This window comes from Triturus cristatus, chromosome 9, assembly GCF_964204655.1.
Source record: "Triturus cristatus chromosome 9, aTriCri1.1, whole genome shotgun sequence".
Lineage (NCBI taxonomy): Eukaryota > Metazoa > Chordata > Amphibia > Caudata > Salamandridae > Triturus > Triturus cristatus.
The window spans coordinates 157,353,491-157,381,017 of record NC_140592.1 but is presented as its reverse complement, the minus strand read 5'-3'; the positions used below and the strand labels follow the sequence as shown (position 1 = coordinate 157,381,017).

Below are 27,527 nucleotides of genomic sequence, written 5' to 3'. Positions count from 1 at the left end.
GGGCGCATAGGGTCCCGGCTCGCCCGCCGGCGCAGGGCCACCCTCCCAGACCCATGTTGGTCAGGCTTTTGCATTATAGGGATAGGGACCTGCTGATCCAGAAGGCGCGTGCAAATGGCCCCTTCCAGGTGGCCAACAGCTCGGTCACGGTGTTCCCAGACTACACGCAGGAGGTACAGAAGAACAGGGCTTCCTTTCTGGCCGTAAAAAAGGAACTACGGATCGAGGGCCTACAGTACTCCCTGCTGTTCCCAGCGAAACTGCGGGTAATCCTGAGCGGGACGACCCACTTCTTTCAGACCCCTGAGGAAGCGTGGACATGGCTGGAGTCGTATCGGGCGGGCACGGCCCGGGGAAGGACGGAGGAAAAAGGGAGGCAGAAACCGGTCCAAGTGCGGAAATCTCAACGTATCCGCAAGCGCAATAAACTTCAGAGAGCGGAGCGGGATGGACAGATGGCGGACGACAGGCGGAGGGCGCTGGCAGCAACGGCGATCATAACGGGCTCTCAGGGGGAGCAGACTTCAGTGGGCTCGGATTCTGGCGAGGAGGCCGGGCAGTCCGGCGGAGAGATGTCGGAGGTTGACGGCTCCGGGGGGCCGGTGGTCACCCCACAGACGGCGGATGGACTATTTAACGGGTGATGCGGAGGGTGGGGCCACATTTGTGACTCCGGGTCTGACTGGGGGTCCCGGTGCTCGACGGACTTGCAGGTATGGTGTTGAGACATTCGGGGGATGGTGGGTGCGGGGCGGGGGGCTTGGCCTGCCCTAGGTCGGTTCTGACCACCCTCGAGCGGCCCTTAAGGCTTTCTGTGGAGACGACCACAGAGTAGGGACGGTTTGGTGGGTTGCAGGTTTGGATGGGGGCTGATAGTGTGTTATTAGGTCCTGTTCTGGGGAGTGGGTGGGGGGGAGTTTGTGGGGTTGTTCGGGTTGCGGGGTTCTGTTGCGCTGCTGTAGGTGGCTGGGGATGTTGGTGTGCTGGGGGGGTACTGGTTGCAATGGGGACATTACCTAATTTGAAATGCCTCACGTGGAATGTTCGTGGCCTCCGCACTATGTCTAGACGACACAAGGTCCATGCCCATCTGGTGAGGCGAGGCATACAAATTGCACTCCTGCAGGAAACTCACTTAACTCAACAGGAACTCACTGCGCTGCAGAGGAGATGGCGTGGCCAGGTGTTTGGGACTACATGCTCAGCGTTTGCCAGGGGAGTGTTGATATGGGTGCGGGCAGGAATCCCATTTCAGGCCACGACTCAGCTGGTGGATCCGGGGGGTAGATTTGTGGTGGTGGGAGGGAAGCTCTATGGTCAGGATGTGGCCTTATGCAGTATATTTGCCCCCAACACGGACCAGGCCCGCTTTTTTGTTAGCTTGACGGGTTCCATGGCGCACTTCTTGGCGGGCCCCATATTGATAGGAGGGGACTTCAACTCGATCACTGATGTGGCACTGGACCGGTCGCATCCGCCATTGGCTGACTCGCCGGTGCGCCGATTAGCGGCGCACAGGGCGGACTGGCAGGAGAGGTGGGGGCTGATAGATGTGTGGAGGGAGCAACACCCGGGACACAGGGACTATTCCTTCTTCTCCGCGTTACACGCGTTGCACGTTAGGATAGATGCTGTGTTGTGCAGCAGGGACTTGGCGCCCGTGATGGCCCATACGGAGTACCTCACTAGAACTATATCAGACCATAACCCGCTGCTGTTGACGTTGCAGTGGCGGCGGCCGAGATCGGCGGTCCCGACATGGCGCTTGAGGCCAGAGGCATTGGAAGATCCAGTGTTTAGTGATGCGGTCAAGCGGGGCGTAGAGCAGTACTTTACGGAGAATGAGGGTTCAACGGCCACGAGGGCGATGGAATGGGATGCCATGAAGGTGGTGACCAGAGGCGTTTGTATGGGAACATTTGCGAATGTGAGGACTACTATCCTGACGGCTCTGGAGAAGGCGGAAGGGGTGTTGAGGGAGCTGGAGCAGCGTAGGCCTGAGCGACCAGAGTTGCAGGACAGGCTGCTTGAGGCGAAGGAGGTGGTAGCGACGGAAACTGAGCGGCTGCGGGGCTTTGACTACAAGCGGTATCTCGTCAGAGTGCATGCGGAACAGGACAAGGTAGGAACGCTACTGGCTAGACTAGCGAACCCGGAACCCCGGGGCTGCCCGGTTCTAAGTATTAGAACGGAGACGGGGGAGATGGTTTACTCGCAGGGGGCGGTGCTCCAGCGGTTCAGGTCATACTATTCGGTCCTCTATGAGAGCCAGTTGGGGGTGGAGAACTCCGAGATAACTGAATACCTGGCGACTCTTTGCCTCCCCCGGGTAGATGCGGAAACTGCGATGGTGCTGGGAGGCCCCATTACGCTGCAGGAGATTCGAGTGGCTATTAAGCAGATGGCCAGAAACAAAACGCCGGGGGTCGATGGCCTGCCGATCGAATTCTACGCGCAATTTGTGGATGCCTTAGCGCCCAGGCTCTTGCTGGTCTACACTGAGGCCATGGAGCTGGGGAGACTCCCCCAGTCGATGAGGGAGGCCTTGGTGGTGCCGTTGTTGAAGCCCGGCAGGGATGCCTCGGATGTGACATCATATCGACCTTTGTCTATGCTGACGGTCGACTACAAAATATTGAGTCGCATATTAGCCACTAGATTATTACCGCACATGACCAAATTGGTTCACGGGGACCAAGCCGGTTTTATCCCCACCAGGAGCACAGCCTGGAATATTCGCCGCCTGGTCCGTATCATGGACAGCGTCTGGGACCCAGCACAGTGGCCGGCAGTGCTCGCCGTGGACATCGAAAAGGCGTTCGATAGCCTCGAATGGGGATACCTCGACGCGGTGCTCGAGAAGTCTGGCCTGGGGGAGGGGTTCGGACGTTGGACACGGGTCCTTTACTCCTCTGCTACAGCCAGGGTGCGGCTGGGAGCGGTCGTGTCCGCAGCATATCCAGTACGCAGGGGCACACGGCAGGGTTGCTCGTTATCTCCCCTGTTGTTCGCCTTGGCGATGGAGCCTTTGGCGGCGCAAGCGCGGACAGGAGCGGTGTACGGCGGGGTTCGTTGTGGGGAGGAGGAACATCATATATCCCTGTACGCGGATGACCTCCTGCTGTACCTGGAGGACTCCGGTGACGCCTTGGAGGGGGCTGTGGAGATGCTCTCGCGCTTCGGTGAGCTCTCGGGCCTCAGGGTCAACTGGACCAAAACCTGCGTTTTCCCGCTGCGGGCAGATGTCCCATATTGCCCTCCCACTCGGGATGTGGTATGGGAAGCTAAATGCTTTACTTACCTGGGAGTCCGGATATACCACGATGTCGAAAATCTCTTGGACGGTAATGTAGGGCGTTGCATAAGGGCTTTGAGGGGATGCATGGCCTTCTGGGCTGCCCTCCCGCTCTCAGTGCTGGGCCGGGTCGCGTTGCTGAAGATGGTGGCTCTGCCCCGACTGCTCTATTACTTCCGCACACTGCCGATATGGATCCCGCAGAGGATCTTTAAAGAATTGAAGTCGCAGATCATCAGCTTCCTATGGGGGTCGGGACGGCGACGGGTAGCCCTGACGGTTCTGCTGCGGCCTAAACTAGAGGGGGGACTGGCGGTCCCCGATTTTGAATTGTACTACCTGGCGGCGCAGCTACAAGTGCTGACACAGAATGTGGCCAGGGTGTTCCGGGGCCCGGAGCTGGGACGAGGGACGGGCATCCAGAGACATGTCCTGTCTTACATAGTCATGCAACAGAAATTAGACCTGAGAGATTTGTCCATCGAGGAGCGGACTCTCCGGCTATGCTGGCAGAGGGGCATGCGGAGAGCAAAGACGGTGAGACCTTATGCACCGGAGATCCCGCTGGGGATGCTGACGGCGCTCCCGCATGGAGGCGACTGGTCCCCGCTAGCGGAGTGGGAGGAGCTGGGGTTGCAGATGGTGGGGGACCTCTATATAGATGGGGTGCTGGCCCCCTTCGGGGCTTTGCAGGAGCAGTTTGGCCTCCCGGATGGGAGTTATCTCCTGCACGCGGCGGTGAGCGCGGCAATACAAAAACACTGGAGAAAGGGGCTGGAGGAGCCCTCTGTGGCACTAACCTGTCAGTACGTGGCAATGGCGGCGGGAACGATTAAGGCGGTGACATGCCTACAGGCTAGACTGCTGCAGGAGGGGTTGGAGCCACTTGCGGCATTAAAGGAGCGGTGGGAGGAAAGCATAGGCAAACCCATTCCGGACACGATCTGGAGCCACATCATGCGGAGGACATGGAAGGGTAGCGGGAATGCCCGCTTTCAGCAGGTGCACTTCTTCATCATTCACAGGGCGTATTTGACCCCGGGAAAGATTAGCCGGTACTTTAAGGTGCAGGAGGCCGCTTGCCCGCGCTGCCTCACACTGGGAGCTGAACTAGAGCATATGCTGTGGGGGTGCCCGAAGCTTGGGTCGTACTGGACTGAGGTGGGAGAGATCTTGAATACTATAACGGACCGGGAGGTGGAGTTTGATATGGGGGCGTGCCTGCTGCTCTGGTTCCCTCACACAGCAAAGACAAAAGTGACGAGTAAATTTATTGACTTGGGGCTTATGTTGGCTCAGAGAGAGATTACGTGGCACTGGAAGTCCCGGGAGGGTCCATCAATCGGGCGGTGGATGTCCGAGTTATTAAAATGGTCTAGATGCGAGAGTGAAGTCAGACGGCGGCAAGCGATTAAGGCGGACAATGAAAAGGGGTTAGAGTGGGTAAGGGCATGGGAGCTGATCGAGCAGGCCCTGCAGGATTGCCGGCTCGAGCGGGCGGAACGGGAGCGCGAGGAGAACGGAGTTCCTTGAGGCTGAGGACAATAGATGTAACCCCTGACGGATGGCACGACTTAGAGTTAGGGACCACTGGAGGGGCCCACAACAGCAGCAGTTGGGGGGTGGGGTGGGAGGGGGGGGAGTTCCTGAGGTGGGAGGGTAATGCTATATTGAGTTGGATGAGGAATGTAGCTGTTGGGACAGAAAAGCAGAGGCTCCCATGGGGCATGATCCAGGCACCGCTATGAGGCGATAGTTGTGTTACAATGCTTAACTGTCTATATATGCCGCCCGGCCCCCGGGATGTGGGCTGAATGGCTGTGTGCATTGCTAAACCGAAGAATGTGATCGGAGATTGTAGGGGGTGCCGGTTGCCCCGATGGTTATTTTGCTGAAAATGTTGCAATAAAAACATGTTTTAAAAAAAAATGATGTAGATTGATGTGTCTCGCTACCGGATAGGTCGGGTCATCATTTGTGATGGCCCTAAGGTGTTGTAATATCCGGACATGTACTGGATGTATCGTACTCCCCACATAAAATTTGTTGCAGGTACAGCGGAGGACATATACTGCAAAATCCGTTTTGCAAGAAAAACTCCCTCGGATCTCAAAAGGGGTTTTTCTGAGGGGAAGAGAGATGGTTCTTGTGTTCACACCATATTTGCAGGCTTTGCATTTGGAACACTTCTGAAAACCCCTCTGGGGTCTGAGCCAACTTCCCCCCTTGGTGTGTACAGGTGCGCTGTTTACCAATTCCTGTTGCATGCTCTTGGCTTTTCTAAACACCAACTGGGGGAATTTGGTACAGGTTGGTCCTATGGTGGGGTCATTCCGTACTATGTGCCAGTGTCTGTAAAGAATCTTTCTTAAATTCTTGTGATAAGTGTTGTAGCCTGTGATGATTCTAGGTGTGTTGTCTATTGTCTTCTGTATTTGTTGTTTGCTATCCTTAAAGATAAGTTCTTCCCGTTTGAATTTCTCACTTTTTTGTTTCGCTAATCTGAGTGTTTTGGTATTGTAACCTCTGTTCTTTAGCCGTGTGAAAAGACTGTCTGTAGATGTCTGGAGACTGGCTGGGGTGCTGCAGTTTCGTTTCATCCTCAAGCATTCTGCATAGGGGATACTCTCTATGAGTTTGCGAGGATGGAAACTGTCAGCATGAAGGATAGCATTGCCTGACGTTGGTTTCCTAAACGTCCTAGATTGTATTTTCTGGTTTTCTATGTACAATTCAAGATCTAGAAAGACAATAGATTTTTTGCTGGTAGTACATGTGAACTTAAGATTAAGAGAATTCTCATTGATGTCAGACACGAAATCAAATGCGCTTTGTTCAGTGCCCTGCCATAGGATAAAAATGTTGTCTATATATCTTTTATATAGAACGACATTGTTGGTAAAGTGACTTGCATATTTCTTCATGAGTACCTGCTCCTCCCACCAGCCCATATGCAAATTAGCATAGCTGGGGGCGAAGCAGGTACCCATGGCAGTCCCTTGTGTTTGCTTGTATAGTAGCCTGTCGAAGATAAAGATGTTGTTGTCCAGACACCACTCAGTCATATGTAACAACATGACTGTGTGGTGGTGTAGCTGTATGGGTCTGGTGCCTAAATAGTGTTTGAGTGCATTTAGGCCATCTTTATGTCTGATACTGGTGTACAGGCTTTGTACATCAAGGGTCAAGAAAACAAAGTCATCATGCCAAGAATTACTGAGTGGAGTACACAGAAAATCGATAGAGCAGCTTCCTCCCGCTCCTTAATTTCAGCAGCTGACATCATTAAACAATGAGTACTCCACTCAGTAATTACTGATGGTCGTTAGGACTCGATATTATAATTCTGCTTGATTATATAGGGTTTACTTAAACGCACCTTTGGTCGAGTTGATAATTTTCGGTTATTTAACCAAATTAGGCCAGTATTGGCCACTATGGTCGACAACTAGGTTTAACACGTCCTACGATGCCAGTCTGTTTTGTTGTGACGAATGTTACAATTCAATTTTGTATTGTAACACAATGAAGCATATACTGTTTAAATTATGCAATGACCATGAAGAAATGAGTTTGTATTTTGGTATTTTACCTTTATTAACTTTTTTCCTGTGTCCCACTTTGAAAAACTACAAGTCTGTTGTCCAGTTCTATTATTGTAGTTCACATGTGACTTAATCACATTCACGGATAAAAAAGCCATTGTAACTTTATTGAATTGCTAGTGAACAAGCCTGCAGGACAGGCGAAACGCGTCTGGCATTTTCAGCTGGCATTAAACATTGATTTTTGCGCACAGACACGGCGTCGATTACTTTTGTGGTGAAAGTTTGGTGGAATGTTGATGACCGTGACTGGGAGGTCATTTCTTCGACGCGCCCTTTGATCTGGAGACAGCGGGTATTCCCATTCGCTTGTGGAGTGTGTTTAAGTACCGCTATCCCCCCCGTGCCGTTCATACAGGAGAGCGGGATCGCAACCTGGAGATTTTCAAACAGCGACTCAGCTGAGAACCAACATGCCGTTACGAGTCGGCTGACCCGAGGCGTGTAGAAGACTTGCTGAGGTGAGCGTTTGGTTTCACGACACTGGGGAAAAGGGAAAGCCATTGAAACATTAATTGAATAGTCACACACATTTCAGTGGTTGTGAACTTTGGCGGTTCTGTGCGCGAGGTTTGTTCCTCAAAACAACATTATTGTTTAATGATGTCAGCTGCTGAAATTAAGGAGCGGGAGGAAGCTGCTCTATCGATTTTCTGTGACAGTATACCTGGGAATAGAAAAACTACAACAGTTACTCCAGAAAGTAAAACCACGGATGTAATGGCGCGTTTAAAACGACTAGAAAAGTTAAGGCGTACCGAACTTTCTAAATGGTGGGAAGCGAAATCGCTGCACCGTTATTTGGAAGTGAAGAGAATTCCGAGAGGACTACGAATCTTAGTGGCCCCCACCTATGAGGACCCCAATCCAAACATTTTGAGGGAGTGGTCTGACAACAGCCAAGAATCCTCGAGCAGAATGCTTGCTATCCTCATAAAATACGCCGAAATAGACCGTGCCAAAATCCTGGAAGAAATCGGCCAGATCATGAATATGTTAAGTAAGGAGGTTGAACAAGAGAGCATTTTAAAATTCATGTCGGAAATGAAGGAGCGATTGACCAAACTGGAAACATCCATTAAAGAAAGGAAGGCACAAAAGTTTGTTCGCGATAAAAACGACTATGATCGAGGACAAATTTACACATTTGCTAAAAAATTCGAAAGCATGAGGAACTTAAGAATGAATGCCAATTCGTCAACTGGTCAGACACATCACTCTGAACAGAGTAGCATTCCAAGTTCTGAAATTGACACAGATGTGGATGAAGGACCGAGCAATGTGGCAGGAACGACTATTCCATCTGTGGTAGACGAATTTGATTTTTTAAGGGAGGAACGGCGCTTCAATCTTCGTCCAAGACCCCCCGTAAACATCAGATCACAAAGAGCAAGAGGCAGAGGAGGAAGAGGCGCAAAGGCTCTAAATTATGCAAACGACAAAGAGAAGCCCAAATCCAAGGGGAACAAATGAAGAGAACCAATAGTACAGCGATAGTCAATTTGACGAATATCGTGCTTTCAGAAAAAGAAAATATCTTGAAGCTTGGCCTCTCGTACTGTCCACAAATTGATATAGACCATGTCAAAACAAGAGTGGATTTGTTCAAATTTGTTAGATCCTTGAAATTAAAGAAATTCTTTGCACTCGCCCCGAAAAAATCAACAACACCTGCTCATGTACCTGCAAAAATGCAATACGACAATTTGGATGTTGACGATATGAATTTGATGTTGGAGATACATGATCTTGGCCATTTGGAAGCTTCCAACATCCAATTTAGTGGTTCCTTTAATGTAATGAGCACCAGTGACCAAATGTCGATACTGGCCAACAAGGAAGGAATCGATGCGAACATTGAGACATTAACAGATTTCAAACCGATCTCAAAATTTACCCCGATAACAGCAAGGGATTCAGTGGATGTGTTCAATGAACTGGTCACCAATGAAATAAAAAGTCTATGCAAATCATTGAATGGAAAGAAAAAGTCACTTACTCAACAGTCTAAGGAGTATTATAATTTGATTGACAAACTAAGTAACAACAATGATTGTATTGTCCGCAATGCAGACAAAGGGGGTAATGTAGTTCTTTGGGGTAGACAGCAGTACCTAACAGAAGCATACAAACAGCTCTCCAATAGGTCAAACTACATTAAGGTAAAAGAAAATGACATGGTAGAATGTTATTCTATGTACAATTCCTTATTGGTGGAATGGAATCGACAAAGTTTGATTAGCAAGGATGAAATGTCTTTTCTAAAAATTACTTGCCCGACTACTCCAGTCTTATATCTGATTCCAAAAGTCCACAAAGACATCACAAATCCTCCTGGCCGGCCTATCATCTCGGCCATTGGTAGTGCATTTGAACACACTTCCAAATTTGTTGATTCATTTTTATGCCCCCTTGTCAAACTATTACCTTCTTTTATCCTAGACACAAGCGACTTTTTACGTAAAATCTATGATATTCCATGGGAAGATGATTTTCTGTTACTCACCATAGACGCCACCACTTTATATACCAGTATTCGCCACAAAGATGGCTTAAATGCTTGTCAATATTTCTTAGGGAACCGTCCCGCAAAGTTTTGGCACCATACTCAAATGTTACTCAAAATGATTTCCATCTGTCTTGAGAACAATTTCTTTCTGTTCAATGGTGAATTGTACCACCAAATATGTGGAACCGCGATGGGCACCTGCTTCGCCCCCAGCTATGCTAATTTGCATATGGGCTGGTGGGAGGTGCAGGTGGTCCAGTCGCTATGGCAGGTCGAGTGGCAAAACAACGTTGTTCATTGGAGTCGTTATATTGATGACCTTTTTATCATTTGGAAAGGCACCAAAAGTAGCGCAGAGGAGTTTGTAAAGAAACTCCAAACAAATGATTTAAACTTAAAACTGACCAGTGAAATCAGTGCTTGTGAGATTAATTTTTGGGATTTGACAGTGTATGTTAGTGATGGTAAACTTCAGACCAAACTCTACCGTAAGGCTACAGATGGAAACACACTGTTACATGCCACTAGTTTTCATCCAGCTAAACTAGTCAAGAATATCCCCTATGGGGAATGCCTCAGGGCTTTGCGTAATTGTAGTAAAGAACAGGATTTTGAAAAAGAATTATCATGTTTGAAATCCCGTTTTCAAGCCAGAGGCTACTCTGAAACATGTTTGAACCAGGCTGTCTTTAAAGTAAAACAGAAAACTAGAGAGAAGATACTCTTTAATAAAGATAGCAAGGTAGCCAAACCACATCAATTAGAGACCAACAAGTGTAGATTCATCACTACGTACAATAACCAGCAAATTGAACTAAGAAATATCATCTACAAACATTGGAATATCATCCGCAATGATCCTGTATTAGGTAAATTTGTACAAAGGCGACCACAGTTTACTTTCAGAAAAGCCAGATCTCTCCATCAAGCTCTTGTTAGTAACATGTTACCCAGTGAGACTAAGACGAGAACAATCAGTTCATGGTTAAGCAGAAAGGATGGTTTTATCAAATGCCTTAAATGTAAGGCTTGCATGTTTGGAAAAAACATGACAAGTTTTCCAGTAGGCTTTGATCACAAGTCTGTACAGCAAATCAAAGGAAAATTTTCCTGTAAAACAGACTATGCAATATATGTGCTACAATGCCCTTGTGGTTTAAAATATGTAGGCTCCACCATCCTTCCTGTCCACAAAAGAGTGTTGCAACACTTGCGAGCCATTAAGAATGGGGACAAATCCTACCCCATGGCCCGTCATTTTGAGCAATACCATACCAAAAGCGCTGAAGGTCTCTTTTATTTTGTCATTGATGCCATCCCAATCAACAGCAGGGGGGGCAACCGTGAGAAAAAATTACGCAAACTTGAATCTTGTTATATCATCAAACTTAACACTAAGATTCCAGATGGGTTAAACATGGAAGAAGATTTACACACCCACCTATAGATTCCTCCCCACTCCCCCTTTTTTTTAGGTTTTGTTTTAAAGTACTCGGACACTGTTATACTACAGACAATATGTGTCACACAGGTTCTAAACTTTGTCACTTTGTGTATTGTGCCCACTTGGGCTTTACTCCACTCAGTAATTACTGATGGTCGTTAGGACTCGATATTATAATTCTGCTTGATTATATAGGGTTTACTTAACGCAACTTTGGTCGAGTTGATAATTTTCGGTTATTTAACCAAATTAGGCCAGTATTGGCCACTATGGTCGACAACTAGGTTTAACACGTCCTACGATGTCAGTCTGTTTTGTTGTGACGAATGTTACAATTCAATTTTGTATTGTAACACAATGAAGCATATACTGTTTAAATTATGCAATGACCATGAAGAAATGAGTTTGTATTTTGGTATTTTACCTTTATTAACTTTTTTCCTGTGTCCCACTTTGAAAAACTACAAGTCTGTTGTCCAGTTCTATTATTGTAGTTCACATGTGACTTAATCACATTCACGGATAAAAAAGCCATTGTAACTTTATTGAATTGCTAGTGAACAAGCCTGCAGGACAGGCGAAACGCGTCTGGCATTTTCAGCTGGCATTAAACATTGATTTTTGCGTACAGACACGGCGTCGATTACTTTTGTGGTGAAAGTTTGGTGGAATATATATATATATATATATATATATATATATATATATATATATAGAGAGAGAGAGAGAGAGAGAGAGAGATAGATAGATATATAGATATAGGTATATATATAGATATGGATATAGATATGTATAAATATAGATATATGTATAAACATAAACAACAATTAAACTTTTATTTTAATTATATATAAAACGTAAACAATATCTTAACAATTACATTAATGTATATATTTTAAAACATCTACATTTAAAATAAACAAACACATGATACTATTATATATTTAAAAAATTTCCATAACAAAATTAAACTATATAAATAATAGAGCGTTGGACTGAGGGTGTAAAATTTACTATTCCTACTCCAGTCTGTGCGAAAGTAGGGAAAGCGATGGACTCAGGAGGAGTAAAATTTACTATTCCCACTCCAGTCTGTACAACAGTAGGGAAAACTTTGGACTCAGTAGGAGTTTGTGCAACAGTAGAAAAAGCTTGGGACTGAGGATGGGTAAAATGTACTATTCCAACTACACTCTGTGCAATATTAGGGAAAGCATTTGACCCAGGAGAGTGAAACTTACTATTCCCATTCCAGTCAGTGTAACAGTAGGGAGAGAATTTGACTAAGGAGGGCTTAAACTTACTATTCCCACTCCAGTTGGTGCAACAATAGGTGAAGCATTGAACTGAAGAGTGGTTAAATGTACTATTCCCACACCAGTCGGTGCAACAGTGGACAAAGTGTTGGGCTCAGGAGGGGTAAAATGTACTATTCCCAATCCAATATGTGCAACAGTAGAGGAAGGGTTAAGCTCAGGAGGGATTAAATGTACTATTCCCACTGCAGTCTGAGCAACAGTAGGAAAAATGTTGGAGTCAGGAGGGGTAAAATTTACTACCCCCACTCCAGTCAGTGCAACAGTGGGGAAAATGTTCGACTCATGAGGGGTAAAATTTACTATTCACGCTCCAGTATGTGCAACCGTAGGGAAATCATTGGACTGAGGAGGGGTTAATCTTACTATTCCCACTCTAATCTGTGCAACAGTAGTAAAAGCATCGGACTCAGGAGAGATAAAATGTACTATTCCCACTTTTAAGTCAGTGTGAAACAGTAGGAAAAGCATTAGACTCAGGAGGGGAAAATGTACTATTCCCACTCCAGTCTGTCAAACAATAAGGAAAGCTTTATGCTCAAGTAGCATTAAATTTGCTACACTCTGAGTAACAGCGGAGAAAGCGTTGGAGTCAGGAGGGGTAGAATTTACTACACCCACTCCAGTCAGTGCAACAGGAGGGAAAGCATTGGACTCAGGAGAGGTAACATTTACTATTCCTACTTTTACATCAGTGTGTAACGGTAGGGAAAGCACTGGACTCAGTAGGGGTTAAATTTAATATTCCCACTCCAGTCTGTGCAACAGTAGGGACAGCATTGGACTCAGTAGGAGTTAAATTTACTATTCCCACTCCAGTCTGTGCAACAGTAGGAAAAGCGTTCGACTGAGGAGGATTACAATTTACTATTCCTACCCCAGTCTGTGCAAAAGTTGGGAATGTGTTGGACCGGGGAGGAGTAAAATAGACTATTCCCATTGCAGTCTGTATAACAGTAGGGAAATAATTGACTAAGGAGGACTTACATTTACAACTCCCACTGCAGTCTGTGCAACTGTAGGGAAAGCGTTAAACTGAGGATTGGCAAAATGTACAATTCCCACTCCAGTCGGTGCAAAACTGGACAAAGCGTTGGGGTGAGTAGGGGTAAAATGTAATATTTCCACTCCAATATGTGCAGGAGGGATTAAATGTGCTATTCTTACTACAGTCTGAGCAACAGTTGGGAAAGCGTTGGAGTCAGGAGGGGTAACATTTACTACTCTCATTCTAGTCAGTGCAACAGTGGAGAAAACGTTCGACTCAGAAGGGGTAAAATTTACTATTCATGCTCCAGTCTGTGCAACAGTAGGGAAATCACTAGACTGAGGAGGGTTTCAATTTATTATTCCCTCACTAGTCTGTGCAAAAGTAGTGAAAGCATTGGACTCAGGAGAGGTAAAATTTACTATTCTCACTTTTACATCACTGTGTAACAGTAGGGAAAGAATTGGACTCAGGAGGGGTTATATTTAATATTTCCACTCCAGTCTGTTCAACAGTAGGGAAAGCATTGGACTCAGTAGGGGTTAAATTTAAGATTCCCTCTCCAGTCTGTGCAACAGTAGAAAAAGCGTTAGACTCAGGATGAGTAAAATGTACTATACCCACTCCAGACTTTGCAACAGTAGGGAAAGCATTGGACTCAGGAGGGTTTAAACTCACTATTTCCACCCCAGATCGTGCTAAAGTATGGAAAGTGTTGGACTCAGGAGAGGACAATGTACTATTCCCCTTCCAGTCAGTGTAGCAGTAGGGAAAATATTAGGTTCGGGGGGGGGGGGGTTAAATTTACCATTTCCAGTCCAGTCTGTGCAACAGTTGGGAAAGTGTTGGAATAAGGAGGGGTAGAATTTACTATTCCAACTCCAGTCTGTGCAGCAGTGAAGAAAGAGATAGGCTCAGGAGTGGTAAAATTTACTATTCCCATTCCAATTAGTGCAACAGTAGGGGAAGCATTGGACTAAGGAGGGGTAACATTTACTATTCCCACTCCAGAGGGTGAAACAGTAGGGAAAGTGTTGTACTCAGGAGGGTTAAAATGTACTATTCCCCCTCTAATCTGTGCAACAATAGAAAAAAGGGTTAAACTCAGGAGGGGTTTAATGTACTATTACCACTCTAGTCTGAGCAACAGTAGGGAAAGCATTAGAGTCAGGAGGGATCAAATTTACTACTCCCACTCTAGTCAGTGCAACAGTGGGGAAATTGTTGGACTCAGGAGGGGTAAAATGTACCATTCCTACTCCAGTCTGTGTAACTCTAGGGAAAGAATTTGACTAAGGAAGGCAACAATAGGGAAAGCGTTGGACTGAGGAGTGGTAAAATGTACTATTCCCACTCCAGTAGGTGCAACAGTGGACAAAGTATTGGGCTCAGAAGGGGTAAAACGTACTATTCCCACTCCAATATGTGCAACAGTAGGGAAAGGGTTAGACTCAGGAGGGGTAACACTTACTATTCCCACTCCAGTTGGTGCAAAAAAAAGGGAACTGTTGGACTCAGATGGGGTAAAATGTACTATTCCCACACCAGTCTGTGCAACAATAGGGAAAGCGTTAATCTCAGTAGGGGTTAAATGTACTATTCCCACTCCAGTCTGAGGAACAGTATGGAGAGTGTTGGAGTCAGGAGGGGTAACATTTACTACTCCCACTCCAGTCTGTGCAACAGTAAGGAAAGTGTTGAATTCAGGAGGGGAACATTGTACTATTCCCTTTCCAGTCTGTGCAACAGTAGGGAAAGCGGTGGGAATCAGGAGGGGTAAAATGTACTCTTCCCATTCCAGTCAGTGCAACTGTAGGGAAAGCACGAAGGAGAGGAAAATGCACAATTCCCACTCCAGTCAGTGTAACAGTAGGGAAAGCATTGGACTCTGGCGGTATTACATTTACTATTTCCACTTCAGTCTGTGCAACAGCTGGGAAAGCATTGGACTAAGGAGGGATAAAATTTACTAATCCAACTCTAGTCTGTACAACAGCGGAGATAGCGATGGGCTCAGTAGTGGTAAAATGTACTATTCCTATTCCAATTAGTGCAACAGTAGGGAAAGCATTGGACTCAGGGGGGTAACATTTACTATTACCACTTCAGTGGGTGAAACAGTAGGGGAAAAGTTGGTTTCAGAAGTGGTAAAATGTACTATCCCCAATCTAGTCTGTGCAACAATAGGGAAAGTGTTAAACTCAGTACGGATCAAATTTACTACTCCCACTCTAGTCAGGGCAACAGTAGGGAAAGCGTTGGGCTGAAGAGGGGTAACATTTATTATTCCCACTCCAGTCTGTGCAACAGTAGGGAAAACATTGGACTCAGGAGGGGTAAAATGTACTATTTCCACTTCAGTTTGTGGACCAGTAGGGAAAGCATTGGACTCAGGAGGGGTGAAATTTACTATTCCCACTCCAGTCTGTGCAACTGTGGAGAAAGCGTTGGACTCAGGAGGGATAAAATGTAGTATTCACACCCCAATATGTGCAACAGTAGGGAAAGCACTGGGACTAAGGAGGGGTCAAATGTAGTATTCGCACTCCAGTCTGTGCAACTGTAGGGAAACGCTAGAATCAGGAGGGGTAAAGTTCACTATTCACACTCCAGTCTGTGCAAAAGTAGGGTAAGCGTTGGCCTCAGGTGGCGTAAAATGTACTATTCCCAATCCAGTCTGTGCAACAGTAGAGAGAGAGTGGTTCAGTTCAAACAAATAACATATTTTAAGATTTATTGAATAACAAAAAATATAAATATTTAAATTGTAAAACTACATGACTTAATTTTAACAAAGTATGGAATTATTACAATTATAATTATTACCAATTAAATCAAATAATTTTAATTTCATTAAATACCAAACTATGGGCCACATTACGATGGCAGTCAGATGAGCGTCCGACCGCCTTTGCTGAGGGCAGGTGAATAGCTGACAATATGTTCGCTGTCCTGCCCATCCTACTACGATATGACCGCCATGCAGGAAGTTGTAAAATGCATTTTTCTACTGCAGCTTTTGCTGCGGTCCGGAAAAGGGCCACGGCACAAGCCGCAGTAGAAATAGACATTTCACAAATATCCATGCCCAGTATTCCAGGCACCATGTGGTGCCTGCAACGCAGTTCATGAATGTATAGGTGGATCACATGTGCCCCCGTGGCCACCTAGCAGTGGCCCTCGGGGGATGGGGGCCCTGCTTGGTGCCCCCAAAGTCCATTTCCGTCTGACTTTTCATTGCGGTGGAATTCCGGAAAGTGACATTGTGATCCTGACGGCGGTGGATGAGCAGACACTGCCTCCATTCAGGATTACGATTTGGACAGCCGCCCCAATGGGTTCAGTAGAATCTGTTGGAGGTGGTGGTCAATCCCCCAAGATTGAAGGGTTTGACTCCCTGCCTCGTAAATTAGCGGTCAGCCCTAAGGACTGTCTGTCGGTGGGACCCCCACCAACAGCCTGTTGGTTGCGGTCCCACCGGCACCATGATGATGCCCTATATTCTTATAATCATAACAGCCAACAATTAAAATGTAATTGAAATGAAAGAGCATAACACATTTAACAAATTACAAAATAAATAGCACAGTTTCAATAAATTAGTACATAATTTTAAATGTATTGTTACTTAAATAACTTCCCAATCTATACCGCTATAAAATAAACAACACACACCTAAAATATAACTTAGCAAATATGATAATTTCACAATTTACATAATTATCAATTAAATGAGTAATAACAAATTAGTAATTAATTAGCAAAAATTATTCTTTGATTCAATTCATACAATTTATATTATTATTTATCAATAGAACAATTATTATTAAACTATTAATTCATTAATTATTTTAATTGACCTCCCACTCTTTACCCCTACAAAGACAACAACCCGCACATGAATTATAACTTCATAAATAACTTAATTACATAATTTACATGATCAATTTGAGTATTATTAATTAACATTAATTTATAATTAATTTACTTCTCACCCTGTACCCCTGCAATCCCCATAACCTGAACCTAAAAGATTAAATATATTAATTACGCAAGTTACATTATTATCAATTTAATGATTAATAATTAAAAATGTATTAATAATGAATTATAAACAATTTACTTTCCACCCTGTTCCTCTACAAACGCCATAACCTGCACATAAAACTTAACTTAAAAAATAAATGAATTACACATGTACATAAATAATTATCAATTTAATAATTAATAGTAATTAAAAATGTATTACTAATTAATTATAATTAATTTACTTCAAAGCCTGTACCCCAACAAAGCCCACAATCCACTACTACACTACAGAGTACACAAAACAATTACATTAAATTTAAAACCAACTACAACTTTATAAACTAGATTATAAAACATTATCAATAATTATACAATTTATAGCATACACAATTAAAACATATACTAAAATACATACGAATAAATAAAAAATGATATTATTAATGATATTTTCGTAAACAATAATAACAACATAGATAATTTTAACATTGATATTACTTATCTTAGAAAATCGAAATTCTGGTCAACGATATTCTTGCATCACAATATTTGTGGTTCACCGTATAAAAAATTCGATATTTTTGCATCTTGATATTTTTGACTCAATATTTTTCCAAATACCGTTGGTCTCTTTACATTTTGAGTAGAACAGGTCTAACTTTACTGCAGAGGACATAGAGCCAGATATAGGAATACTAGGAATAGTGATTTCCAAATAGGATGTTTTTCCGAATTGCTATTTGGTAATCTATATTCATAATGCACTAAACTTTAAATTTTAAAATAGTGATTCCTAGTAGGTCGCAAATCAACATTCCTTATAAATGCTGATGATGTAGGTCCCTGTTTGCGACTCATTAGGAATGATCCCCATCACAAGATTGTTGGCCTGCCAAGGTTTTAAATAAACCAATCTATTTTTCTGAAAAACGCATCTCGTTGAAAATGTAAGTTTCATTTTCAAGAGTAGGTAACATTTGTACATGTGGCCCATGGATCACAATGATGCCTATCCTCATATATATTGTGGAAATGTAAGCGTGCTCCATGGGGTAAATTAATGTTATTAATACATAGTCATTCATAAAGACCTCATATAATTCAGGTTACTGGATAGGTGACTGAAGACCCTGTCTGAAACTTGAGCAATCATTATTGACTAGTAATGATCTATAGACATGCAGGGGACACATGCAGGAATTAAACTGCTGGCATTCAAATAAGGCTTGTTACAAAAAAGGGAAAGTATGGAAACCTCATAATACATGATCCAAGCAATAGGAAAATGAGTAAATATGACATGATCAACCTTTCATGGCCCTCATATGAAGCCAGACAGACACAAAACATTATCCTTCTGAAGTTGTGATCATTCAATTGGAAAACCGGGATTGCCACTCTATATAGATCATGCTTTCAGCAATTGGAACACTCAGCTCAAACTTCTGTGGGTTGGTTTCTACTCGCTTGTGTCTATACCTACCAGTATTTGGATAATAGGTCTTTCTGTTATCTTGTAATGAACCATGGCTGTACATTTTTAATATCTACTTTTCTGGTGCCTTTTGTACATGTTTGTTAGTGCACAAGTTCTATTTTAGAGGGAAACCAAAGGCAAAATTAGAGAGTGGACTAGACTGTAGTTTCAAGAACAGGAAGCATGATGTTGAAATGGTTCATTTAACATAGGGATCAACTTTGAAGGTATTATCAGAAATATGTACCTGTCTGCTGGCAGTCCAAAACTTCCTTTGGAAGAATTCAAGTTTCATTTGAATGCCCACGGCTACAAAGAAAAGGAAAATACAAGTTATCATTAATGTTGTTTGTGACATTTTTGTGGCAGTGGCTCTGTGACTGATTGTCAATGGGGCCAGTTTTTACTGTCTGATAAATGCATTTTTTATCAGTGAAATTTTTTTACTCAAATTCAAACACTAGAGACAAGTGCAGATCTTGAGGATCTGTCAACAAATAGAACATAAAAGATCATGAACAGTCATCAAAATCCAATTTATGTTGGCTAGACTGACACTTACTTCCATTGCTCACTCACCTTATTTCACTTGATATGCCTTTTTTACATTTCTTAAACACTGTCAGATCTTGGACAGTCTTAGGCACAGACAGTCTAGACAGCTCTTATGACCTCACTAGCAGTAGGTGCTACCAGTCACATACAACATTACCAGTAGCTGGCGTTATATAGCTCATGCAAGTAGCAAATATCACATCCTTGCCAAAGACTGTGAAATGGTAGTTGGTCTGTACCACAAACCCTCTTTGAAAAGACAACAGTTAGATCAAACTTACTGTCTCAATGCTTGGTCACGGGAGGAAGAGCCATAAAAAACACGGCTGCAGAAAGATGATGCATGGAGGACAGTAGAAAGAACATTTTTCACAATGTAGATGTTTCATAAAAAGGAAGATTCATTTGTGATGAAAAGCAAGGGTTTGATAAATTGTGCAAAATGTGACAAGCTTATATTGTGTGCTTTTGTCAGCCAGTGCACAAAATGTATATGTTGCTAAAATTCCTGAAAACTTCATCTGCAAATATAGACAGCAAAAGGTGCACACTAGCTCATTATTATGTACTCAAACATTTAGGGCTAAGCATTCATGGACAAATTGTGGGCAATGTTATGATGGACAAATTGCTCAAGGGCAACAAACATTTTCCGCATGACTAACCTCTCCAGTTGCATGTCAATGAGCTACTTGGTGAATTACCTTGTACTCCCAAGCTACTACCTGAATCGTATGGTGCCCATTCGTTGGTTGCTTAATGGCATTGTAGGCATAAACAATGATCACATTGACCAACCCCAAATACAACCAGACATATGTTAGATAGGAAGGGTAGAGAGAAATTCAGGACTGTAGGATAATGTCTCTCTAACCTGATAATAAACACTGAGTAAGACCATGCTGCCTGAAGACTCAAGATATAAGTCACGGCAAACATGTGGCAGTTGACCTATGTGTACAAAAACCATTGGGTTTTTGTTTATAGATCCTCACCCACTCTAGTAGTGGCATGCTTCATCACCTGGTTGCATCTTGGTCCCTACAAACCAGGATGGGCTCAATCATTTTCCAGGTATGACTTTGAGATACTTGCTTGCAGGGGTCTTCTAAATGATAAAACTATCACTTTTAATAAGGAGTGTTTGTGGTATGGATACAAACTATATGTGCACTGCTATCAGCATATGATGGACCTACACCCTTCTCTGCATCAACATGTTTCAGCCCTTGGGAAAAAAGACCTAAAGGGTCCTGTGATTTTTTCCAGAACAATGTGTATGTCCTTGGAATTGCAGTTCTGGTCCCTATTCTTATCGGTCCGTCGCCCTAGCTAAGTTGGTACAGACGTACAACATAAACCATAAAACATGGAAAGTAGCTACTCATTGTGATGTTGGGAGCACAATCTAGAGTCCAAATTTGGGTTGCACTTCAACAATGATCAACAGCAATTTTCCAAGCCTAATATGCAACATATTCATCAGCTTCAGTGCGTATGACAGATGGCATGTACCTGAGTAATTACAGTTCTGATTAAGTTGAGGATATGTAAACAAAACATCTTTTCTAGGATGCAATAATGTTGTCAATTCATAGCCAGCTATAAACTTCTCTCGTTCAACAGCTTGGGGATGAGGTGCCTTAGAACTCTCTCTTTACTACTGTTATAATTATCTTTATTGTTATTATTACTATAACGTTAGTCGCAGTAGTAGTTGTAGTGGTAGTACTGATAGTATACATTTTAACAACATTTAGGGCCTGAGTTGGATGCCTTTGGAGCTAATGACCAGAAAAGCCTGGAGAAAAAGGAGAGAAAGTGAAGTGGTTAGGGTGCTTCTTTCCCTGTTTGTGGGATTAACTTATATCAGTGTATAGAAAAGCACACATGACAAATTAGTGAATCAAGAGATAATGGGAAATTAAGGAAAATAGCAGGAAATTCAAAATTAGTTGAAATGTGATATGACTGAATAGGAGAAGAGGTGTCATAACAAGGGCTACAAAAGGTCCTGCAGCTTCTATTGAGTGGGGATAAAGAGATATCCAGGAGTAGAGAAGGCATTGTAAGAACTGCTCTGGAGACAAAGAAATAACATGCTGGATATGCATAGCTGAAGAATGAGATGAAGCTGAACAGAGGGGGAAAAATACCTCGAAATTGTAAATCAGCTGACAAAAGTGGGGTAGAAAAGTGAAAATAAGTGCTAGCAGTCTCAGAGAGAAGACAGGAAGGGGAGGAATCAATAGAAGGCAAAATAATGAGAGCAGTAGATTTCATTTTGGCCTATCTCCTTCTATTGCACTGTTCAGGAATTGATGATTTTCCTCCTGGTGCTAGATGTGTGGTTAATTTTATCTGCTTGTTCATATTGTACCTTTCAATCATCATTCTGTCATAACTTAGTTCTACTAAGTGCATACCTTCCTTTGGGCAAATACATGTAAGCCTGCAAAAAAGATTGTTATTGGTACTTTAGCAGACTGTGAGGTGCCACCTTATTTTATAAGCCCTCCTACAGAATTGTGTTTAAAATATTTTATTTAGCGCCACTTTAAGTGTAAATGTTCTTTACAATACACCACTAAGCCCTACTGTTTAGATCAGGCGACTCAACGAGTAGCTTGTGAGCTACTGGTAGCCTTCAAACCACCTATGAGTAACTCTCGTATGTGAAGCTTATTAATATATACAACATTTGAAAAGTATGTATTCAAGACAAATATGTGTATATTTTCTGAAAATTGTCTTTGTTTTAAAACCATATTTAAAGTTGATATTGGAGTGATAAATCATGTGGCATTGGGAAGACTTATTATTAATATTACTTTGGTGCCAAGGGCAGTTCGGCTATTGCTGTTATGTATTGTCCACGTGGAGGCATTTGGATAAGACAAATCGTTTTTTGTTACTGCAGGCAACCAAGCCGGATGAATGGAGGTGATCGCTGCTCATATCTAGCATATGGTGGCAACTAACGTAATTTTGTGTGATGTGGTCTCTATTACACAAATAACATTAGCACTTCGGGATGAATTTAATTGAATTCAAGTAGCTATTATTACAGAAAAGGTTGGACACCCCTTATTTACATCATTGGCAAGAGAGGTAGGCAGGCTGGTGGAAGAGGAGACCTACCTTGAGTTAAAGCAAATCCTGTCCTTTCAAATAGCTAAACTGATACGTTTGTTCAAATGTTATCATACTAAGCATTTTGTTTGTAAGGCATGTGTGCCAAACTGTTTTACATGTTGCTGTCTGCAAGGAAAGAAAAGACAGATGTTTTCTACTACTTTTAGAATTTAAATTGATTGGGAATATTTTGATGGTGAAAGTGAAGTGGGCTCTTACTACAGGTTTGGGAGCAAGCACATTTATTTCTACTTTCCTTCTTCTTCCTTGAGAAACAGGAAATCTTGTCTCTGTTATTGGAAGGGACAGGTAGATACTTGTGTGTTTATGTCTTTTTTTTGCAAGCATAGTAATCCTACATTCTCAGACTAGTATGCATGCAGAGGTTACCCGAGTATATCTCGAAATTTTCTTAAAAGCACTTTTTCCTTATTCCTGTTGGTTTATTTGTGACTTTCCCAATACACTTTGCCTTTCACTATGAAAATGTGTATCCCAGAGAACAGCTCAGAGCAAGCGAAGACATAAAAAAGATTATTTAATACCAATGGAAGGTATTCATATTGGTTAACCTGCTCTCCCCCAGTCAAGCCTTAATGGGAGAATCTGCAAATATAATTATTAGTGAATTTTGTAAAACACCAAGGCCCTCTTTACGATGGCGGTCAGTCTACTATCTGACCGCCATCACCGTGGGCAGGTGTCCATCTGACAATGAGTCGGTTGTCCCACCTGCCCGATTACAATCAGACCACCGTGCAGGTGGTAGGAAAGTGCCTTTTACGACTGTGGCTTGCACTGCGGTCCAGGAAAAGGACACCAGCACAAGTCGCAGTAGAAAAAGACACTTCATGCACATCCGTGCAGCATGTGCCAGGCACCATGGGGTGCCTGGCACACAGTGCATGGATGAGTGGGGGGGCACTGTATGTGCCCCCCCAAGCCACTTAGCAGTGGCCCATCCCTGCTTGGGTCCCCCAAAGTCCCTTCCTGGCTGCCTTTTCATGGTGTTCGGACAGCTATGAAAAGGCAGTCGGAAATGCAGATCCTAATCTCAGCTGTGGTGCATGCACAGACACCGCCTCTATTGTAAGGATAGGAGCCCGACCACTGCCCCAATGGGATCCTATATCCTGTCAGAGGCGGTGGTCTTTGCCCCAACAGCAGATGGTCCAACCGCTGGTATCATAATCTGGAGGTCGGACCATGCTGCAAGGGCGCCTAAATTGGCGATAGGCTGTCAAAATGGAGCCAGTGCTGGGGGAAAGGAAAGGACAGGACAGTGCCGTTCAACACAGTCTCCCACAACACTCTCATCAACAGACTCGACAACATAGTCATACAGCAAGAAGCCCTCAACTGGATCGCTTCCTTCCTTACAGGATGCACACCGAACATCTGACTGCCTCCCTGCACCTCAGCACCCAAAGACATCATATGCAGTGTACCACAAGGATCATCCCTCAGTTTCCCCCTGTTTAACATCTACACGATCCCCCTCGCAGACATCACCAGATCCCACAGACTCACCATAATCTCCTACACAGATGACACTCACCTGATCCTCTAACTCACCGAGGACCCCTCCAATGCCAAAACCAACTTCTGCAACGGCATGACCAACATAGCAGAATTGATGAGAGACAACTACCTCCAACACAACTTCGACACAACTGAAGTACTGATCTTCGGAAAGAACACCTCCGCATGGGACCACAGCTGGTGGCCTACAGAACTCGGACCCACACTGACCGACCACGCTCGCTACGTCAGCATTATCCTCGACAGCAAACTGACCATGAAACAACAAGTTAACGCAGTCACCTCCTCCTGCTTCCACACACTTCGCATGCTCTGCAGAATCTTCAGATGGATCACAATCAACACCAGAAAGACCATCACTCAGGCCCTCGTCATCAGCTGTCTCAACTATGGCAACACCCTCTACTCTAGCATCTCGACCCAGCTCCTTAGAAGACTCCAGATCATCCAGAATGCTGCTGCCAGACCCATCCTGGATCTCCCCAAACAACCCCGAACCTGAGAGACCTCCACTGGCTTCCAGTCCAGAAAAGATGCCAGTTCAAGTTCCTCACAGACATCTACAGAGCCCTTCATGACCCAGTATCTGCATACCTCAGCCATCGACTGAACGTCCACCAACCTGCTAGACACCTGCGCTCCTCTTCACTCACCCTGGCACACACCCTGCATCCGTCGCTGCCGCAGTGTTGCCCGAACCTTCTCCTACATTGCTGTCAAGACCTGGAATGACTTTCCCTTCCAGCACCTTCTAGCTCCCTCGCTGGCAGACTTCAGAAAGAGACTCAGGACCTGGCTCTTCAATGAGGACACAGCTCCCAGTTACCCTTGTGCTGTGCTCTACAAATGCTGTTTGATTGACTGATTGATTCCTGACATTTCACTTTGACACAGGGCAGCGCATCAAGGTGAGCTGCTGCACTGCCCTACGCCAAATACCCATAAATGAGGACCATAGTGTCTCCCCAACCTCCAAAACACTTAACTAGATCTCTTGTGAAGATCACTACCACACCCCGGACTAATATGTATCTAATGTTCCTAAAATTGAGGGATTGAAAAGTAAACCTGAATGGTTTTACTTTCTTGTGTCTTAGTAAGTAAAGATCGAAATACCATTAATATCAAATCTACTGCAGAAAATTATTTTAAAAAATCAGTAGTCCAACTTTTAGGGAGACATCTTGGCCAGCTAAAAGGATAGTTCAGGTCCTCACTTCTGGATTCAACTGGCTATTTAAAAGTATATACAGCTGTGCTAGGTTTGCTAATGCCATTGGGAACGATCTGCAAGGCAGTGAATGGAGGAATGACCAATTCTGGTTATTATAAATGAATACCTCTTATATATCAGCTCACATGTACCACTTCAATTTAGGCCCGGTAAAAATGTAACTTATGCCAGTGTAATTCACATAATATTTGAAATGTTGTGTTACCTTGTTACAGGGAATTCCCTAAAATACGCTACATATTTATGCCACCGCTTGCAAGAAAATGTTAGTGCAATGAACAAAGGGAACAACTAGAGCACGAGTGTCTGATATTTGCAGTTATTTTGTGTTTTTCGAGTACAAAATGCACCCTTGTGTTAAAAATATAGCGCTAAACAACAGATTTCTATTTAACATAATTATGCATAATTTCACTTAATCTTTCGAAATTTCACATAATTACAATAAAGGATATTATAGGAATTCACACACACCTCCTTAAAATGTTGGTGTTGATCAAAGCCTCTCTATACTCATTGAATTGATGGTTCACCAGCCGCCAAATATATTTTTTTTAAAACATCAAAAACTGGCCAATACTGTGCATACTTAAAACGAACTAAATTGTTCATTCAACTGTTTCTTATAGAGATCGTTTGTCTGAACAAGAGAGAAGTGCTCTAAATGCGAATTAGGCATCTCTGCTTTCTGTGCGTTCAATATGAGTGAACACGGGGTCTTTGCTAATGCCTAGTCTAAACTATTTACCGCATCAGTAAAGATTTAAAATTATAATGAGGCAGAGATGATATCATCCTTTGTCAGTAACACATTTCACATGTAGATTTTAATGAATTGCACAATGGAATGTCAACATTTAAAGACAAATGAAATTCTGGCACTGATTTATTTTTAAATGTAGAACATATCCTCATAAAGATGAGAAAAGGCAGGCATCTGCAGTTTTGTTTTTCTTGGTGTGAGGTCAGTAAATGTGCTTCCAAACCCTCATTTAGAGGATCTTCGGAAAATTAAAAAGGCAAAATGCTGTCCTACAGTGTAACTAACTATTCATTTAAAAAGATCAGATGATTGTTTGTGAATAGCAAACATTGTTTTTTCCTGATATTTCAAGAGTGAAAATGCATGGCTACCTATCATGTTGCAGTGCTCGTTGCTTTATTCAATAAACTTTGAAAGTCGGTTCCTGAGGCAGGTAATGGTTTTCCATCTCATGCAGATTCCAGTTCTCCTAATAATTGTAGTTGGAAGGCTGGAGTCAAAGATGGGTGCCAAAAGACACAAGAGAAAGAGACATTATTGAGTCTGTGGCATTCCCTACTTTTTTGTGTTATTAGACAATCAACTGTTCTTCTTTGGGCTTTCATGAATAATCAAAGATGTCTATTTCTGTTGGGTAGTGAGCTTTTAACAGTCTTGAACCAAATATAAGAAGCTATCATGGATGTTAATTCAGCAAAGTGAGAGGAGTAGTGAAGATGGCATCACACATCCTTTCCCTGCTGGTGACATCCCAAAGTTCAGACAGTTGCCTCAACCTCACCTTTTCAAGAGCCCCCTATTCCCTGCTAAGCCGATGGGGTAGAACAAGAAAAGGTAACTACATAAAAGCAGCAGGAGCCTTGGGACCATCTGTACTTTCTGTTCCTGATGCAGCTTGTTTGAATTATGAGTAACAAGAGCAGAGCCTGGAGTATGAAAGCGAAAGCCTGTAATTGAGATCTATGGTAGCTGCAGCAAGCACAGCTTGGTGTAGAAGCGATAGTGAGGCCGTTATCACCTGTAACGCAGGTTTATACCAAGTCAGACTTACTGATTTAGTTAGGGGTGTACAGGAAGTTATACTTTGCTGAAACAAGAAGGCATGACGTTTCATCATAAAACAGCCCTGCATTACATTTTCTACCTTGGATCCATTGTACATCTACTTGTGATGGTTCTGTTGAGTTCTCTCAAATGGAACTAACTGGCAGTCAGCGGCTTGAGGAATCATAAAATGTGATCTCTACCAGTAACTAGGATCACTTAAGAGAATTTAAGCGTACTGATGGAAGCAGTGACGGCAGCTAATTTTCCGCTTACTGCTAATTTATACTACATTACTTATTACAAAAATGTGCAACTGATCCTATTTACTTTTTCTGGTGGTTTTGTCAGGATCCAAAATGATTGGTCCTATTTTGTCTACAAAGACCAAATTACATCGATTTATTGTTGCTGCCTCAAACAAAAGTAATTTCAACAAAAAAAGATACACAGTAGAACTGAAGTCCCAATACCACAAGCCATGAAAGTACTTTGGGCCAAATTACGAGTTTGGTTGTCCATAGAACTGACAAAATCACTGTGGAGATGTGATGGTGGTTGGGGACTGCTGCACCAGTGGTCCGACTGCTGTAT

At 43.5% G+C, this 27,527-nt stretch overlaps 1 protein-coding gene across 3 annotated transcripts in view; it reads right to left on the bottom strand.

The window, feature by feature from the left end:
- The window catches only part of CACNA2D3 (calcium voltage-gated channel auxiliary subunit alpha2delta 3), a 2,334,275-nt gene that overhangs the window by 263,502 nt on the left and 2,043,246 nt on the right, over positions 1 to 27,527 (bottom strand). For all 3 annotated transcript variants that reach the window (XM_085624637.1, XM_085624639.1, XM_085624638.1), the window contains one exon: positions 18,908 to 18,969. In XM_085624637.1, coding sequence (XP_085480763.1) covers positions 18,908 to 18,969 — 62 coding nt within the window. The remainder of the gene's footprint in view (positions 1 to 18,907; positions 18,970 to 27,527) is intronic.